Genomic DNA, 14,773 nt, shown 5'->3' with positions numbered 1-14,773 from the left:
TGCAAACATTCTGCGAATTTTAAACCATTCGAAAGCACTCAAAACCTGAGATGATTCCCGTGATATATTGTTTATTCGTTATTATTCATATCAAGAGCAGGTTTACACTTGTGATATACAAGGGGACAGTTTAAGCAAATTTGCTGAGGGAGTAGAGACAGGGTAGAATATTAGCTTTGTATCTCCTCAAATATTGCTCCGTTCTATACAAAGCAGTGGGCATTGCATTTTTGACAGCAGTGGCCTAGGTTTATATTGGTCACGTCTGCCTGCTTCAAACATGTCCAGGGTTACAGGAGTCCGTTATGATCTTAGGTGGATGCTCTTAATGAAACATATTAAACCAATCTCATCCCCACACAAGAAGATAGACACAAAATGCTGGAGTAACTCAGCCGGACTGGCAGCATCTCTGGAGGGAAGGAATGTGTGACGTTTCTGCCTGCCCCACTGAAACAGGGTCATAGATTGACAGTGTTGAGACAGGCCCTTCGGCCCAACTTGCCCACACTAGTCCCACCTGTCTGCGTTTGGTCCATATCCCACTAAACCTGTCCTATCCATGCACCTGTCTAACTGTTTCTTAAATGTTGGGATAGTCCCTGCCTCAACTACCTCCTCTAGCAGCTTGTTCCATACATCCACCACCCATTGTGTGAAAAAGTTACCCCTTAGATTCCAAGTAAATCTTTTCCCCTTCACCTTAAACCGAAGCATATTGACTGTTGGCATTGAGGCCTGGTTCAGTAACTCGAACGTCAAGAATGAAGTGGGCTGTAGAAAGTGGTGAACTTTGCATGGGCCATCACGGTATTGACTTCTGTGTCTACCTTTGGTGTAAACCAGCATCTGCAGTTACTTCCTATTCATTCCCCACGCAAACCTTTCTTTAAGCAACCATGTTGACGGACAACACCTTTTATGCCTAACACCTGTAACCCTTTGATCTGTGAGCTCCATGCAAGATGAGTCCACTTCTAGGATTTGTTTGTTCATATCAGTCTTATGTGTGTTTGATGCCATTCATTACAATACTGTGATTGTATGGTTCCAATAGCAAGATATTTTAATGGATTTTCCCAATTTAAGGTCAAAATTGGCTTATTGACGTCTATAAAACTGGAACCCGGGGACGACCTGTGTCACCTGAACTAAACCATGAAGCGTTCTGTGTCCCCTATCCCTTTAAAACTAATGTTAGTCAATGTCAATATCTCAAACTGGTCAATCCTCAAACACAATCTGGTCACCATGAAACACTTACCTTCTTCTGTGTAGACAGGAGCTGTCAGGAGATAGTTTTTGATCTTCTTGTCCTTTTCAAAGGGACATTCTACCTGTTTCCACATCATAAACTCACTGATCTGTTTGGCAATTTCCCAGAATTTCTACAGAGGGAAGAGACAATGAGCGTGAGCTATTTTTTCCTGTGAATATTTAAAAGGGTGAAATGTCTGACGAGCACAGCTCTGCTTTACTTGTGATGTTGGTATCTCTCCTTACCTTAAAGTTAATTTGCCCGTTAGGCAGTCTGTTGGCGTGTATCTTGTTCAGAAAGTAGATGTCTTTGATGAAGAGATTAAAAACTGGAATGACAATCTAAGAGAGAAAAAAAAACCCATTTAACAATTTATTCCCTCGAGTCGATGAATCAAAAATAGCTTTTTTAATTAAAGGAAATTTAAAGAGATGAATTGTGATATTTTATTCTGTCTTATCTCACTTTCACACAGTAGCTTCTTATGTCTCAATTATTACAGTGAGCGGCTCAGACAATAAATCGCTGCGGTTCTCTCAGTCACAATTGTGAAAGCAAACACAGCTGCTATTCTCTGCTGAGAAAGATCCCACATAACAGGAATGGAGACGTGGATCAATTAATCTGTATTTAAGTTTGTGTTTCAGTGACGCGGAGAGGGCTGCGGTAGAAAGCCAGTCTGAGAATGTTGGCTTTCCTTCACTAGCGATCAGGAGATGCCGTGCTCTGGATACACAAGAAACTTGTTAGATGCTGGAATCTTGACCCCAAAACAAAAAGCAAAGTGCTGGAGGAACTCAGCGGGTCAGGCAGCAACTGTGGAGGGAATGGAGCAGCCAAGTTCTGGGTCGGGACCCTTCTTCAGAAGCTGTTCTCTGTTTACCTATTGTTAGCGCATTTGAAGGGTGACTTGATAGAGTTCTTCTATCGGGTATTCACATGGGTATTGGGCATCACTTGTAAGGAAAACCCATTGGCCATCCCTAACAGCCTTCCAGTCTTTGGGAGGTGTTGCTTTCCTCAACTCTATGATTAAAGAAGGGGTTTTTGATGGTGTTAACTGAGAGAAAAGTGTTTCCACTAAATAGCCTAAATTACTAATGCGATTAGATTTAGGAAATTCTTCACCCTGACAGTGAAGTGAGTGATCGAGGCTGAAATTTAAGTGGATGCTGATAAGCATGCGACACAGAGACGGCACAGTGGTAGAGTTGCTGCCTTACAGCACCAGAGACCCTGACAACGAGGACTGTCTGTACGGAGTTTGTACGTTCTCCCTGTGACCGCGTGGGTTTCATTTGGGTGTTCCGGTTTCCTCCCACATTCCAAAGATGTGCAGGTTTGTAGGTTACTTGGTTTGTGTAAATTGCCCCTTCTGTGTAGGATAGAACTAGTGCGTGGGTCTGTGCGGACTCATGGGGGCCAAAGGACTTGTTTCCACGCTGTATATCTAAACTAAACTAAAATAGATCGGATAAATTGAAGCCAAGAGAAAGGGCAGAGCCTTTTCTGACTTGGATATTCAAGGTAATTCTGGGGAGTCTGATGGACCAGTGGAGCCCTCAGCCACCAGTAAACAGAGGAAGAGACACGAGAGAGTCCCAAATGAATGTTTGCATCCGACAGATGTACAGGTTATTCTTACATTACACGGCATCGCTTACCTTCTCACGGTTAGTGTGCGCTGTCTGGGATCTCTGCACTGCCCCCTGAAGAGCTGTTCTGTAGTGAGAGAAATTGCTGGAAGGATCCATATGATTCTATTTAAAAAAGCACAAAACAAAACAAAACCTGTCGTTAGTTGAAAGTTTCCTTGGGTTTCAAAGAGTGAAAGTGTGTGAGTGTGTGAGTGTGCGTTTGTGTGTGTGTGTGTGTGCGTGCGTGAGTGTGAGTGCGTGTGTGAGTGTGAGTGAGTGAGTGGGTGATTGAGCGAGTGAGTGCGTGTGTGTGTGTGAGTGCGTGCATGCGTGTGAGTGTGTGAGTGATTGAGTGCGTGCGTGCGTGTGTGTGTGTGTGAGTGTGAGTGCGTGTGCGTGTGTGTGTGTGTGTGTGAGTGCGTGCGTGTGTGAGTGTGTGAGTGAGTGGGTGATTGAGCGAGTGAGTGCGTGTGTGTGTGTGTGAGTGTGAGTGAGTGAGTGGGTGATTGAGCGAGTGAGTGCGTGTGTGTGTGTGAGTGTGTGAGTGAGTGAGTGCGTGCGTGCATGTATCCATGTACTCATGTGTATATGTTAAGGAAAGACACATACTGTATACAACTGATAGATTTTTTACTATAATGTTCCATTGAGGTTCAAAGCTTAAAATCCAAAGCCAGCTCCCAGCCTGAGACACAAACGCAGGCGAATGTGACTAGCCCGGAACTTGGTCAGCATGCACAAGGTGGGTCGAAGGGTCTGTCTCCATGCTGTACATCTCTGTGTTTCTGTGACTCTATGGCACGGTTGTATCCCTTCAGCCATTACTTTGGATAACTCCCACACCCGTGACATTGATGGAGAGTCAACTACCCCATCAAAGTAGGAACCGGGAGACTCCCCCTAGTTGCACTGCCTCGCGTGAGTCTGAGAACAGCTACCAGAGGAGAATGAAGACTTACTGTACTACTTCAGGTCCAGAAGGGAAGAGGGTAAATCTATGAACATTGGGGAAAGAGTAGGCAAGAAGGATGAAACTCTGTCAATGAGCCAGAACAGGCCAAAGGGCCCGAGCTGACTCAGTCTATGATTTTATGAATGGTTCACCAAAATCATGAAGATGCAGAGTATTATACACGCTGTGCACTGGCTGCCAATGTGTGTTGGGAGTATGAATTCTGGCAGCTCGATTCCTAAAACAACATTGCGGGGATGACAACTTATACTTCTGCTGATTTAAAGGCGGTACTGACCTATTCAAAGCAGTTCGCTGTTTCAGTTAATTTACAGGAAGTTCACACAAAGGTGATCACACTGAAACGGTTTCAGCCCCAGTCACAGGCAATGAAGATATACACTTGCAGTGAGCATCCTCTTTGTGGCTGTGAGTGTGACAATGCAAGGCAGAATTGTCTATGTTTGGAAATGGACACCGCCAGTGGAATGGGCCGAGTGAGGTCCTATGAATAATGCAAACTTTGTGTGTGGCATTTGAAGTGTTTTGTCTCTGATCTTCCTTGGGGAACAGGACATTCTAAGCCAAGCACAGTCCCAGCGTAGCCACATGATGGTGCTGTAATCACAGGGCAGTCAAGCAGGGCGCAAGGAGCCCGCTGACCCTGAGCTCAGTGGATCTCTCCACCGCATAACTCCGTGCGATAGACACCAGAAGTCTCACCTATCCCGCACACTCCAACCTCTCAAACCACGGGACACAGTCTGCCACTCCCACCCCACCCAACACACACTTCGCCTCCCATTCTCTCTCCATCGTCTGTTTGGAGAGAGATCTTCTCTCTTTGGAGCATCAGCTGAATCTCCCAATGGTGGAGACTGAGAGACACTTGGTTGAGTTCAGAAAAGAGATAGAAGGACATGGCCATCAGGTGACACTGGACATGGTGCCATGAGTGACCCCAGGAAGTGGCACAAGGTCAGCCTTGGGTGGTCAAACGTCAAGGTGCTACATCATAGCACGAGATTAAATAGCAAATGGATGTGTAGAATCTGCAGGAACTGCTCTCACGGTGTTATAGAGACATTCTGTCCCTTCTGCCCAACCCCCTACCTCCACCTGCCCAGTACTTACTTCCAAAACTTCAAATTTTGCCTTTTTGACCTTCGACCAAGTTTTCTTCAGTCTGGCAACGGGGCTGAGGTTCATGCCAGCTACAGAGGAGAGAAGAGAGACAACTCTCAGTGGGTTATAGTCACAGTGATACAGTGTGGAAACAGGCCTTTCTACCCAACTTGCCCACACCAGCCAACATGTCCCACCTGCCTGCATTTGGTCCGTATCCCTCCAAATTGGTCCTATCCATGTACCTGTCCAACTGTTTCTTAAATGCTGGGATAGTCCCTGCCCAACTACATACACCTACCATTCTTTGCGTGACAAAGGTACCCCTCAGATTCCCATTAAATCTTTTCCCCTTCACCTTAAGCCTATGTCCCCTTGCCCTCGATTTTCTTCCGTATTGTATCTCCGTCCCCACTGCGGCCTAACATTGTGGAGTTGGTGGCATTGCCTGGAGACCAACGGGCGCACCAAGCCGCGGGAGTCTGTGGGACTATAACATCACGGAGCTATGTTGGGTAGTTGAGGCAGGAACTAATAAGCAATTAGACAGGTACATGGATAGGACAGGTTTAGAGGGATATGGACGAAATGCAGGCAAGTGGGACTAGTGTAGATGGGGCGCGTTGGCTGATGTGGGCAAGTTGAGCCGAACGGCCTGTTTCCACACTGTGTGATTCTATGTCCTTGCAGCTGATGCCATGGCAATGACTGGTGGTACGATTAGGATGGGAGGTGCTTATGAGGAAAGTGAAGGATTTTGACGTGAAAACTCACATATAATCGCCATGAGCGAATTGAAGTTTCCGATGTTGAAACATTCTCTTGCCACGTCAATGAAAAATTCCACCATCCGTGTCCTCTGCTTCTTTTTCCCAACCTGCAATTGGATAGAACGAAACCTGTGAAATTCCACGTGGGAGGGCAGACAGAGCTTAATGGATGTTGTTAGGGATATCACCCCCTTATCCCTCCAACCCACCAGCATGGCAATGCAATGCGTTGCGCTGAACAAAGCACATATGGTGCCTCGGGTTAAACGGAGACTTGACTTGTGGCCTATGGGACAGGTGGTACGACCGGGAGAGTGAACAGAGGTTCGCTTGTTCGGGGACTCTCTTCCCCTCGCCAACTCCCGGACGTAGACGCCAAGCAAATGCAACACTATCACCGCTGACGCGTGGCGGAACGGCAGCTGAGGTGACTAACAGCCTGTCAGCCACGGGGATCATCACTGTTAACTCACTCTGCATATCTCGGTGGCCACCAACGAGCTGAGCCGATTGAACCAGTTGTCGCAGGCTTCCAAGTTGTAGGTCTTCTTGATGTCGCTACGGCAACCCTTGGGAAAGAAACAGAAATTACAATTACAATTAAAACATAAAGTACTTGTGCTGTAACTCCAGGATAAGCACTCAACTAAGAAAACCAGTCCAAAGCCAAAGTATTATCTAACTATCTAACTAAATATACCAACTTACAATAAATAAATCCGTATGCAAAACTCAGATACCTACATATTAACTAGCACTTTTTGTTTTGCTAGAATAAAAGGCTGAGCAGCAAGACGTTTGTCCGTCATGTCGGGGTTTTGATTAATGATTCTCCGATCCTGGAGGGTGCTAATGCTTGCGGACAGCCTCGTGGTGTCAGGTTGCACGCCTGCTCCTTCCAGCTGTTTGCTGATGTATCGTGGGGCTCCGGGACGATCACATTGCTGACCAGCAGCCACAACAAAGGCTTGGCGTCAATCCATCAAACAAAATCGGCCCTTTTGCGGGCAGGCCAGAACAACTGGAGCTTAGAACCATCTGCTGGGCCACCAGCTGTGGGACATCATTATTCAAGCACGCTGCAAGTCTCCGTGTGAACAGGCCCCCTTGCATCAGAATAGCAGGCAGTGTAGTGACATCAAACACTCTGCAAATCATCCACCCAACCCCTTTTATTAATCCTTGTATGCTTTGTTTCAAATGTATTTTGACTTCTAATGAGTGAATGTCTGTTAATACCCACTCTCCTCTCTTCCAAAACGTCTTAAACACCATCTGACACTGAAGTGTGTAGAACTTATTAACTAACTGGTATAAGACGACAAAGCATTCAACAGTAACCTGGCCCATCCAAGTCAACTATGTGTGCTGACTGGAGCAGGGTAGGATGTACATGGAGATAAAAGATGTGGGGCGGTATTTCTTTAGAGATACAGCATGGAAACAGGCCCAATCTACGCTGACCCAACAATCACCCGTATCCTGTCCCACACACCAGGGGTGATTTACAGAAGCCAATTAACATACAAAACTCCACGTCTTTGGGATGTGGGAAGAAACTGGAGCACCTGGAGAAAATCCACGTGGTCACAGGGAGAACGTGCAAACTCTACACAGACAGCACCCGTAGTCAGGATCTGATCCAGGTCTCTGGTGCTGTAAGGCAGCAACTCGACCGCAGCGCCACCATGCTGGTGATCTATGTGGTGCTGGTATCAGATAAGCACCACATATCAATAACAATAAATTGCTGGAAATACTCAGTAGATCATGCGGCATCTGTGAGAGCAGAAACAGAGTTGACGTTTCCGCTCTAAGCCCCCTTGCCAGAACACATAATTGAGAACTCAGTTTCTACTCCCACAGATGTGGTCTGACTTGCTGAGTATTTCTAGCATGTTCTGGGGTTTTTTAAACCGCATATGTCCCCCTCTGCTTGATCAACGTTTGTTGTTTCGCAGTCAAACCGATCAACAACGCGATCGAGATAGTTCCTCTCAAAGAGGTGGCATTGTAGGTGGAGTAAGGTACTGAAAAGATTTTAAGTCCTCAAAGTCAGCTCGGGTGATTGGGTTTTCATTCGTTCACCGACAAGCAGTGACGGACTGGCCAGGGTGTCAGCTTGCCAGAAGGCAAGTGGGCCCCTGATGAAGTGATAGCAAGTGATGGCAAGTGGGCCCCTGTTAAATGATAGTATTGTAGTTGTGGGTGGACCCCCTTTGTCTCCTGGCAACCAATATTTTTAGACCCAGTCCGCCACTGCCGACAAGGGAAAATTACTGTGGTCTGTGATCAAGAAAGGGTTTGTGAAACTACTCCTTCCCTTACCTTATGATTGTCCATTGAATCCATGTGGTTGAATATAAGCACCAGCTCCTCTGGGGTAATGTGCATTAATCGATCCTGTACACAGCAAGGAGTGAACAATTAGCTTGCAATTTCATTAATAATGCCGATCCAACTTCCTCTGAAAAGTGCACTTGCCTCATCTAAGTCTCACATCTTTGGCTGAGGCTAAATGAAGGACAAAAATCCCCTGAAACATATACGAGATGTATAATATATTCGTAGTATATAATACTAAGATTATAATACTACTAATATTATATTATATAATACCATATATTATATATATTATAATATATAATATAATTATACAATATAATATAATACTAATAGTATTATGATCTAATACTATAATAATATAATCCTAATAGTATTATAATAGTATTATAATAGTATTATAATCTTAGTATTATATACTACAAAGATATTATATTATACTAAGATTATAATACTACTAATATATAATACTAAGATTACTGCAGGACAATAAAAATCTTTATCCCACTCGACAAAAACAAAGTGCTGGAGGAACTTAGTGGGTCAGGCAGTATCTGTGGAGAGAAATAGGGAGTAGGGAGCTTTCTTCAGATTTATCCGACTCACACCTGTACTTTATTAAGGGTGATAAACAGGTAAACTCAACCTTCATATAGAGAGGGCACGGGTTTTAAAACAAGCGTGACAGAAATGAAAGAGGAAATTTGAAATAAATCCCTCGACACGTTTTACATGCAGTGGCTGGGTCAGCATTTGGATTTCACTCTTGGAACCCATTTCTGAATGCTCGTAAATTCTCTTATGTTGTTAAGAGCAGGTAGCAGGAGCACAGGGTGGTTTTGTAACAGGGGAGCGGGAGACCGTGTGGAGGAACAGAGCAGAGCAGAATGGATGGAGGAAATGGTTTGTGACTGGTGATGGGATTCTCAGAACTTGCGTTCTCAAATAGCTCCTTATTATCTCCCCATGTTAATGCAGTGCAAGTAGATAATAATCCAGCATAGTGGCAATGACTCAGGGGGTGAGAATTGAAGGAGCAATGTTGTGGCAAATACACCCTCTCTAGATGTCAACTGATTCATGCTAACCAAGGTATTGTTCCTATATTGCAGTCTTTCTTTTAAACTCTTTCAATGCTGTTTTTCAGTTATATATTCACCTACCATTTCGATATGGGTTAGCTGCTGAGCTAAGACACAGGGATCAGTGCAAACGCTCAGTATGTCCTTCTGGCTGGACTGAGTCTTGGACTTCAAGATGGTCTGCTTATCCGTGACTGACGGTTTGATTATTTCCCGTGCCTCCTGGTACTGACTGTGGGCCGAGAGGTTGCGGATCAGGTTTTGGGTCATCTGGCTAATGCTTTTCTTCACGCTGGAGTTTTCCTAATAAGAGAGCAAAAGGAAGATCCTGTCGTGAGCAACAATGTGTGGGAAGTATAAGCTTTACACATTAATGTTGATCCGTGAATGTTCAAATTAATTGCAAATGCTATCTGAACTGTTGTGGTCAACATACAACTCAGGTTAGCATATAGTCCACCAACTTCGCACATAGGAATAGACTATAACTTAACATGGATGTATATCAAGAACTGTGTAAGAAGGAATTGCAGGCATGTAAAAAAGAACTGCAGATGCTGGTAAAAATCGAAAGAGTCTGAAGAAGGGTCTCGACCCAAAACGTCACCCATTCCTTCTCTCCAGAGATGCTGCCTCACCCGCTGAGTTACTCCAGCATGTTGTGTCTAGCAAGGAATTGCAGATGCTGGTTTAAAACGAAGATTGACACAAAATGCTGGAGTAACTCAGCGGGACGGGCAGCATCTCCGGAGAAAAGGAATGGGTGACGTTTCGGGTCGAGACCCTTCTTCAGACACGGACTGCGGTCTTTAACCAAGTGCACTTTGTTCATTGTAGGACCAATGTACGAGTTCCACTTCTTCACAAAGTTACACCAGAATTCTGATGCACAGATCCATATTAAAACAGAAGACAGAAGAACAAATCAGGATCATTTGGAACCTTTGCCTAATTAAGATTTAGTCAGATGCAGAAAATCTGATTGGTTTATGAATGTGGAATTCTCTTTTGTCCACCATGTGAGAATTTCAACCTTCTTGCTTTCCCTTTAGTCCATCCCATTATTTGCCAAATTTCAACAACACCTCTGAGTGAACAGAGGAGTAGTTGCACATTGTCTCCTTCTGTGACAGACCTGCATCCCAGGAACAAATGTCGTGATCGACACAAAATGCTGGACTAACTCGGAGGGACAGGCAGCATCTCTGGAGAGAAGGATTGGGCAACATTTCGGGTCAAGATCCTTCTTTAGACCCGAAAAGTCACCCATTCCTTCTCTCCAGAGATGCTGCCTGTCCCGCTGAGTTACTCCAGCTTTTTGTGTCTATCGTTAGTTTAAACCAGCATCTGCAGTTCTTTCCTTAACAAATCTCGGGATCTTTGTTAAACTTCCTCTCTGGGAGATACATCCTTTTGTAGGTAAGGCGACCAACATTGCATATAATGCTCCTTAGATGGTCTTATTCAGTTACTATATCATTGCAATTACACTAATGGAAATCTTTTACTCAAATCATCTTGCAACAGACTGTCAGGATACTATTTGCCTTCCTAATTTCCCAACTGCAATAATATGTCAGCTTACTTAAGTGAATGGCTTGCTCCTGGCCTTATCTCCTATGAACGCTATGAACAAATGTAAGACTTTGTAGAAAATTCCTTCTGTTGAGGGATTGACTGCACACGTTGGGCTCCGAGGGAAGGCGGAGAGGAAACTTGGGCGATGCAGGCAGGAAGCGGAGTGGAAGGCCAGTCTGCTTTCCTTCATCTCAGCCTCTGTCATTTCCTTTCAAACACCACTTCATCGGGCAGGTTTGAGCAGGCCACTTCCTTTCGATTGTAGCAAGCCCATTGTGGGATAGAAAGAGCTATGTGCTTTGTGTGAGATGTGGGGGGGGGTGGGGAGCGGGGAGAAAAATGTCTTCAGATTCAAAGACAGAATGTGCTGGCTTCACTTTCCCAAAACATTCCACTAGTAGCTGATGTTTGTCCATTCCTCTTGCATAACCTGGACAAATAATATCCACACAGCTTTGAATTATCACCAATGAATTAACCCTTTGGTGGTTGCAATCCAAACAGCAACACATTGGAAGCTGTTCACTGTTGCCCTCTCAGGGTGTGTGACGTTACCCTGAAGAATCTTTTAAATTTGCGCTGCCGTGGAGATTTCTATTTTCCCTTCACCACCGCTAGATGGATACCCCCCAGGCCGGGGGGGGGGGGGAGAGAAGGAATGTCAAAGATGCAAACAGGGAAGAGGGAAAGGTGGTTAGCCCCTTACCCCATCTTTAAAAAGGCATGATGCAGTTTCCCTCACATTGATCCCAGGATCAATAATCCTGAAATCAGCACCAAATGATTCCAGAGATGTGAGAAGCTCGAAATATTATGGTTGCAATTTACATGCATTTATGCACTGCAGAATCTGTTAGGTTTACATGGTTGCCAAACTCAGCTCTGGACATGTCTGATCTCATTTTTTATATGGGTTAGAGAATGCACAACTGCAAGATTCCTCAGCGTTCTCCAGCGAACAATAAATCCATTGACCTTGTTGCAAGACGCACTAACATCCAAGTCTTACAGCATCTCAGAAATTGCAACATCCAAAGTCTCCTCTCTGCATCATTGCCGACATTATTTTGGCTCTTTTAATCTTTAACACTGAGTTGAAATTCTTATCTAACTTGCTTTTAAATGTTTTGACAATAATATTTATTTTACTGCTGAAGGCATAACTGCTGGAAATAGTTCAAGGCAAAAGTTCAAGGAAGCACGGATTTAAGTAGATTGAAGGGTTTGAAGAGGTTTTTGAGATTTGGAAGTACAAGACCACGCAAGGATTGAACACAAGAATGAGAATTTTGACAAAAAAATGAGGGACATGGAATTTATGTAGGAAAGTGGTGTCAAGGGAAAAAGGTCAGCCATGATATTATGGATGGAAGAGCATGATTCGAAAACAGAACAGCCGACTCGTGTTTCTATTTCTTTTGCTTTAATGTTCTCAATTCATGGCTTGAGGCTTGGTGGCTTGTCTGGGAATGCATTTAATTTTCACATGTGTGCATATAGTGCTTCTTTCCTGGTTCATTATTAAAATGTTATTTTTGTTGGCCCAGGGGCTTGGTGAATGTGGCTGTGCAGTACTGAGAAAGAATGTTGACCCGAACTAGGCAAGAACACATCCTTGTAAAATACAATGTTGTCAATCTTTAGTCTCATCTCCAGACAGATTGTTCTCAGCACAGATCATTGGAAGTGATGCTGGAATGAAAAGAATCTTTTAGATTTTGCCTGGTCTGTGTGGCTGGGCAGAAGTACAGCAAGTCTGCAAGCGAGCGGGGGGAGGCTTGGGGATTGATGTCGGAGGTGGTGGGGGAGGGACTAGGGGGTCAGATGTAACTGTCTGATCCATCCTGCTCAAACTGCAATGTAATTGGCAACCGACCTGCAGTAGAATGAAAACCTGGTTGGGCCATAACTCTGAACTGAAAAAGTAGTAAACACTGCCCAGTCCATTATCGGCTCTGACCTCCCTTCCATCGAGGGGATCTATCGCAGTCGCTCACTAAAAAAGGCTGGCAGTATCATCAAGGACCCACACCATCCTGGCCACTCACTCATCTCCCCGCTACCTTCAGGTAGAAGGTACAGGAGCCTGAAGACTGCAACGACCAGGTTCAGGAACATCTACTTCCCCACAATCATCAGGCTATTAAACTTGGCTCGGACAGAACTCTGAACATTAATAGCCCATTATCTGTTTATTTGCACTTTATCAGTTTATTTATTCATGTGTGTATATATTTATACAATGGTATATGGACACACTGATCTGTTCTGTAGTCAATGCCTACTATGTTCTGGTGCTAAAGCAAAGCAAGAATTTCATTGTCCTATCAGGGCCACTTGACAATAAACTCTCTTGAATCTTGAACTTCATGTTTGGATGCAACAGCACTGAAATCTGTGTGATGGAGAAGGCCATTCCACCCGTTGGACCCGTGTCAGCATTACAAACGAGCTATTCTATTCCCCATATCTCTATCTATCCAATTCCACGAGAAAGTGGAATCAACCTTCACTGCAATAAATTTTAAGTTAGCCACTTCCCCTTTCCCTGCCATATTCCAAAACCTCGCCCACCAATCCTGCTGACTATTAAATATCTCTTTGACTTCCTCCTCTTCTTTAAGAAGATATTCCTAGTATCTCCATTTTCCCCCCACAGAACACAATCCGTGAAATTACTCTGGGGTACGTGTGAAATAAAGCTTAATGGATAGAAATAAGAAACATATCATGGACAGTGAGAAACCAGCTACATTCCCTCACCTCATCGCGCTGTGCTATCTGGTGCGTGATCTCCTTGAGTTCCTTCATCGATTTCTCATCCTGAAAATCATGTGGGAATGTTTCGGTCCACTCGGTCAGAAGCTGGATGATTTTCGGGACAAATTCCTTGACCCGAGCCTGTAGGGCAACAAATCAGGAGCTTAGTCTTATGATAACATAAATAACGTGTACAGACCAGGTACATAGTAATATGTCTCGGGGAGCTGGCAGAGAGTTAATGGATAGCAAACCACACATTGGAAGGACGGAAGTTTGAATCAAAGAGGGTACCGTACCAAGCATAGACTATGTAGGGCCTAACCAGCTAAAACCAGGCAGGTGCACTGCAGACTTAAGGAAGATACAATGCACAATGATATGATCAGAGTCAGTGATGTGGACAGTTTGGGGATGGGGGTGATAACGAGGGAATTGACAAGACCACAAATGGATTTCAAGGAATTAACAAGCAATAAGATTACATTTCCAAGGCTATTTTAAATATGTTTCTCTTAACCATGTTGGTTTGTGAATTATTTGCGATCGTCTATTAACCGAGACAATTTTCAACCTCTGTTTGAGCGGTTGCCAACAACAAAGCTTCGGAGGAATTTGTTCAGTGGAGATTTACAAAATCATCTAAAAGGAGCAACAATAATTATACTCTTCAGTGCACAGGAGACAACTTCGCAGCTATTGCATTCATTTGATACACCGCGTTTGCAAAACGTTAAAAACACCTCAGAGGGGACACGGATGCTAAAGATTCCAAGACATCCCAGAGCCTTGAGATGTTGGCTATCTTCTTGTGCACACATGCCACGATGAAAGAAATAATGAGTTGCGTACACATTGACACACAAAGCTTACTCAAGCACAACAATCTGTTTCAGACACTGCAATGTGTGCCGTCATCAGGACAATGGGCAGTGAAACGGTTCAATAACTGCACTCTGCCACAGGTATCAGCTGCTGTTGCCCAAATCTATTATCATCGCCAAGCTCGCTATGGGTCGAAGGGGACTGTGGTAATATACGAAGCTGCCTGACATTGGCATCTAGCCTTGATATACTATCGCGGAGCACTGCCTGTTCTCAACAGTTTGACGTCACCACAGGCAGCTGTGGCACAATGCCAGGAGACAAGGACTCGCAGACATTCACCCTCAACCTGTGTCTATACTCAGCACCAGAGGGGCAGGTGAGAACACCAAATGTGGGCATGATCTTGGGGTCAGAGAGGAGCAGCTTTTAACTCCATGTTT

General features: G+C 44.5%; 1 protein-coding gene across 2 annotated transcripts in view; it reads right to left on the bottom strand.

Moving 5' to 3' along the window:
- rasgef1a (RasGEF domain family member 1A) overlaps window positions 1–14,773 on the bottom strand; it is a 64,878-nt gene that overhangs the window by 4,731 nt on the left and 45,374 nt on the right. For both annotated transcript variants that reach the window (XM_033012987.1, XM_033012986.1), the window contains exons 4-12: window positions 13,509–13,646; window positions 9,249–9,470; window positions 8,071–8,145; window positions 6,216–6,311; window positions 5,747–5,849; window positions 4,982–5,061; window positions 2,923–3,018; window positions 1,504–1,599; window positions 1,265–1,388 (exon numbers count right to left, since the gene is read on the bottom strand). In XM_033012987.1, the coding sequence (XP_032868878.1) occupies window positions 1,265–1,388; window positions 1,504–1,599; window positions 2,923–3,018; window positions 4,982–5,061; window positions 5,747–5,849; window positions 6,216–6,311; window positions 8,071–8,145; window positions 9,249–9,470; window positions 13,509–13,646 (1,030 nt within the window). The remainder of the gene's footprint in view (window positions 1–1,264; window positions 1,389–1,503; window positions 1,600–2,922; window positions 3,019–4,981; window positions 5,062–5,746; window positions 5,850–6,215; window positions 6,312–8,070; window positions 8,146–9,248; window positions 9,471–13,508; window positions 13,647–14,773) is intronic.

Source organism: Amblyraja radiata, chromosome 37, assembly GCF_010909765.2.
Source record: "Amblyraja radiata isolate CabotCenter1 chromosome 37, sAmbRad1.1.pri, whole genome shotgun sequence".
Classification (NCBI taxonomy): domain Eukaryota; kingdom Metazoa; phylum Chordata; class Chondrichthyes; order Rajiformes; family Rajidae; genus Amblyraja; species Amblyraja radiata.
Note: the sequence above shows the minus strand (reverse complement) of the source record. Positions and strands in the feature narration are given on the sequence as shown.